Source organism: Loa loa, assembly GCF_000183805.2.
Source record: "Loa loa unplaced genomic scaffold supercont3.668, whole genome shotgun sequence".
In the NCBI taxonomy this organism is placed as follows: domain Eukaryota; kingdom Metazoa; phylum Nematoda; class Chromadorea; order Rhabditida; family Onchocercidae; genus Loa; species Loa loa.
This window is the reverse complement of record NW_018108848.1, coordinates 2,197-7,205: the sequence shown is the minus strand read 5'-3', so window position 1 is coordinate 7,205 and position 5,009 is coordinate 2,197. Positions and strand designations below refer to the sequence as shown.

The 5,009-nt window shown below is 30.2% G+C and overlaps 2 protein-coding genes across 2 annotated transcripts; one reads left to right on the top strand and one right to left on the bottom strand.

Annotated features, from left to right (window-relative positions):
• Window positions 1-209: 209 nt before the first annotated feature.
• On the bottom strand, window positions 210-817 carry LOAG_12552 (hypothetical protein; the record flags this gene model as incomplete). The annotated part of the gene is made up of 2 exons (XM_003148065.2): window positions 210-260; window positions 671-817. The coding sequence occupies 2 exons, from the start codon at window positions 815-817 to the stop codon at window positions 210-212; spliced, it is 198 nt and encodes a 65-aa protein (XP_003148113.2).
• Window positions 818-1,757: 940 nt separating this feature from the next.
• LOAG_12550 (hypothetical protein) lies at window positions 1,758-2,428 on the top strand (the record flags this gene model as incomplete). The annotated part of the gene is made up of 3 exons (XM_003148064.2): window positions 1,758-1,844; window positions 1,916-2,086; window positions 2,292-2,428. Coding segments are annotated over 3 exons (393 nt in total), but the record flags the coding sequence as incomplete, so codon positions are not given.
• Between the last annotated feature and the right edge of the window lie 2,581 nt (window positions 2,429-5,009).

Below are 5,009 nucleotides of genomic sequence, written 5' to 3'. Positions count from 1 at the left end.
TTAAAGAATTTATATTCTTTTCAAAGTNTAAAACTATCAAAAATACACTACTTTCAAAGGATAAATTCAGGTTTTTTGAGGATTCTCGGAAGTATGGGGCATTGTACAAAGCACATGATCATGGATGCACACAATCCCTGGCAGTAATAAGGCGTGAATTTATATGTACAAAAGAAGTTTGTTGAGGAAGATGTCACTGATTGCTGCTTTCAGTTAATTGCTTGCAGACCATTTTTCGACGTCTTGCATGCTTTTCCCGCCTGTTAAAATAATTTCATTTATGTATGATGCATATTATTCAAACTGCAAATTCTATTTATGGGTAGGATGGATGGGTTCATTTGTGGGATTTGCAACTTGCACGTAAGTTGTAAGATAAAAATTATCATTGTGATGCTAAATCCGTCTACAACAGTTGATTCAAATGTTTGTTAATATGATTGTGATTTTAGGAATGCATTTGTTCAAGGTTTAATACTAAGATTTACTTTGAGCTTCGGTTATTTCTTCCACGCTGATCCATTTCCATGGTAGCGGTTTATAAGAGTAATGTCAACCTTGACCTTCCCTCAATTCCCTTAACCTTATATCTCGTCTTTTTATTTTAGATTAGTTAAAAAATATTTTTAATTTGCCCTTATTTGCCATGTTTTATATGCATAAAATAAACCTTAAAAAGATGTTTATAGGCGAAATCATCATAGGCCACGACGGTTTCAAATTTGCCGCGTTGCGACCATGCATCTACCTGAATATTTAGCCCTGTATTTAACAAACCATCATTCTCTTGTATCGCATTTTGCATCAGTTTTACCATGTTCTGATCACAGCAAATATATCCTAAATTTCATCATTTGTCCCTACTTGATTAATGAAATGATTAATAATATTTAATTAATTGATAAACTGAGTGTAAAATTTTTGGCAATTTTTTTTGACAATTTTAATGACTCCTCGCGAACTTTTTCGCGATAAAAGAAAAGAAGGCGTCCTGGAACAGCTTTATTGAATCTTTCAATTTATTGGAATTCCTTATAATCTTTCCAATGTCCGGATCATGTTTCAAGCTTATATAAAGGTCTTCCACAACTCAAAAACAATATTAATTTCTTCCAGGTCTTTTCATTTGTGCTAATAAATATCGAAGGCTATTTTTGCAGAAATATTTGCAAAAATTTAAAAAGAAATTTCCCGTCTTATGAAAGTGTGAAAGTATGGTAATTCCCGAATCAAATTATCAAATATTTCTCTCTTCAAACTGAAGAAAAATTGAAATGGAGGAAAGGATGGAAAAAAAACATACCGTTTTCATTAACGAAGCAATCTTTGTCGTCGGCGTTGATCAAAGCAAAAAGAAAGATAAAATTAATAAATGCGTTCCACCGATACATTTAACAGTTGGATGAGATCAAACACTGAAACTTTGACCAATTCCAACTTCCACGAAATATTTTCTTAGGGAAGTAAACAATAAACAAGCAAATCTAAAATTCTAAAGTCGAAAAATGTGGAAATCAAGAAGGAAGGGATAAAATAGAGAGACCGTTCAGGAAGTGACTCGTCTGAAGGAATGATTTAAAAATTTTTTGTCATCAATTTATATTTGAGTATAGCAACGAGAGGAAATTCAAAATGAAAATAAGGGAAATCGTAATTGACTGAGGATTTTGGACATTGTAAGGAAACATATATGCTAGAATACATGAAAGCAATGAAAATATGTAAATTAGAATTGAGTGGAGGATGAATATCGTCAGATGGAACAAACTACGCCAGCTTTGACATGTATGATTTTTCTCTATGCTCATCAATTCTTTTTGAAAGGTAATTGCGCAAATTTTTTGGTTTTTTCCGGTATCATTGCGAATTTTTTAAATTTTTTGCAATAACAGCCGAAATCTGATCAAAATTCTAGGTAAATATCGATAAACAGAACTCTTCGTTATCATTACCTGCTCAGCCAACATGCAATTCACCGCCGGGTGATCCAGTTGTTCCGGCCACCGAAACTGCGAATTCTTCATCTTGTTTGACCTCATCACGCCTAGCGCCATCTACAAACGTCGTAACCGTTCATGCCAAAAAGGTTGGTTACGATGCAAGAGATGATTTTTTGTTCATCTAATTATTTCATTGTGTCTAGTTATTTATTTACAGTTCAGGTCTTGGAATTAAAAAGTTTTTCCTAAGGATATAAAAATATGAAATTTTCAAAGAAAAGGTTATTGACTGGTAATCATATCAGTCACAATTTAAGTCAAATAGAATATGGCAAGATATAATATGACAAGAGCGACAGTGATAAGAAAAACAAAACCACGGATTCCGGAACAACGGGAGATTCACTTCCTTCATGCTTGAGTTCAATTAGCCAACCTTTCTCAAACCTTAGCAGTCAGTCATCTAATGATGATCAAGATGATATGAGGTTGGTTCATAGTGCTGAATATGAATTCTAACTTTACTTTTATTTTGTTAAATAGATAGACATGATTCAGTCCTTCCATTGATTTCATTAATCTCCGTTATAAAATGTAAAAAATTTTTCTATTTTAATGAATTAGAGTCAATTTAAAAAGCAAAAAAAAACTGCTAATGAATCAGATGGGTACATTATTTGATGAATATTTGCCGATTGTTTTGTTTTAAGGCTGAAATAATTTTTCCAAAAAAATAATCAAAATCTTTTCAATATTTACCAATTTTTAAATTAACATATTTAATAATGTAATGAGACAGATACAATTTACAAGTTATATTTTTATAGTCGTATGATAAGCTGGTTAGATCATAACCAGTTTGAGATTATGGTAAAGAAAGAAAATTTTGTGGTAATTTAAATGCAGTCATTTTTAGGATTAAAAAGATCAAAGCATATCACGAAAAAGATTTTTCGAATCACTGCTAACTGGAGAAGTGATAAGAGAGCAGCTTGTTAAGGAAGGTAATTTGTTTCTGGTAATGATCTCGCTACGAAAAGATTACGATCAGTTTATTATTGCTGTTTCATGTCAAACGGTAGAAATAGTTAATCAGAAAGTTTTGTTCTTTTTTTTTCTTTTTTTTAATATTAACGTCTAATTACTATTTACCTCATAAATAATTCAACTAATGAACAGGAAGGAAAAATTAATAGTCGTCATAAATTTGAATTTTTTCAAACAATAATATGTTTGATAGCCACAATTAGTTTGATTTTTTCAAAGTAATATTCTTTATTATTCATTACGATAAATGTAATTGCTATTTTGTTTTGTTATTTTGTTATTTTTTTTATTTTCTATTTAAAGTAGCACTTAATTTTGAATAGGACAAGTTTTTCGATCATTTTTTTCATGGAAATTTTAAAACAGAAGCAGTAAGACCGAATAAGCAATCAGTTCTTAAGTAATGACTTGAACGAATACTGTTTGTTAGATTAATAATATTGCATTACCTCGTCATGAGCATGCTCTCCGTAATTTTTCAAAAATTTCTTATCTCTAGTTCTCTCGAATAGCTGAAGCTAACATCTTTATCAGAATTGCTATTCCAAATAATTACAAGTTTCTGTTATATTTACCGATTGATTTGATCAAATATGCATATAAAAGTTGAACTTCTTACCTTTACGCTTTTTTTTTTGAAAGTTGCATCCACTGCCGATGATAATTGATTTCATCTGGCATGCATACCATAGTGTTTTCCATGTTATGATTTATGTGTGTTTTTTATTTAAATTATGATTTTGTCTTTGTAATAAATTTAGATGAAACAAAATGTGTAGAAGAAAATTTTGGTGCAGTTTTTTGTGATCGTAAATTTCCCGGAACTATGAGGAAAATTAGCGGAATGTAGGAGATTCATGCAGATGTGAGTTTATCCGAACTTTTTATGTATCATTTTTCCCTTTTAATCCCGATTTCTGTTTCCAACTTTTTGTTTTCTTTTACATTACAGTTGTTGATTGGGAAAGGAATTTTTTTTTTTTTTTGTTTGTAATGTTTCGTACCAACTTTACTACCTTAATGTAGCTTGAAAATGAGATTTTTCTGGAATTATCGGAGTTTTGTTACATTTTATTGCAGATCTAGTTTCCAGTTCTTTTTTCTTCTGAATATTTGTTGTACATTCAGAAATTTTGATATAAATACTTTTTAAATTCAAATGTTTGTCGGTGTTTAGGAAAACGTTTAACTTGTTGAAAGATCACATCTGATTGATGGTATTCATAAATGACAATTAAAATTAGTGAAAAAAAAAACCGTCTCTGCAATGCATACATTTTCATTTTTCAAATAATTGTAACATCAAAAAAATTTCACGATTTTTTTTTTGGATTTTCTTGCACGGATTTCTATTTAGCAGGAGGTGTAATTAGCAGTAGTAATTTATGTGATTTCGACTATTAAACTTATCGTACTTTTCTTTGTGACGTTGTAGTAGACGTATATTTATAAATTCTTGACTGTATTTGAATTCAGTTTTTCTGCGTCTCAAATTTTCAGTTCCTTAAAATGCAGAAAAGAGATTAGTCAATGATTATAACATTGTTTGTAAAACTTGCAGGCTAGACTGTTTCATTATATTGTTTGACTCGATGGATAGTTCAAAATGATTTCACTGAAACTCGATGCATTTCAGTTTATTTTTGGGCAACATTGTGCATAAATAAGCAAATATAAAATGTGTGAGATTTTTCATCTTCCTGAATAACTTTCAAAATCTGCAAACAAATTTAAGAAGCAAATATTATATCCAGTGGAATTACTCTAATTAATCTCAAATCAACTATTACTACAGGAACATCAATACTAAAATTATATAAATGTCCAATTCTGCTCTTTAATCAATTTTTTTTGCTGAAATTCAAATCGTATTGGAAAATGCTGCAACTTCCATCGGTTTCGGAAGAAATTAAATCACCAGGAAGAAAATATTTTCGGTATCAAGCACTGAACTTCTTTTGGTTAAATTATTTTGTACCTAAAACGATTTCATTCTTTCCCTCAAAATATATTCACTGCTTT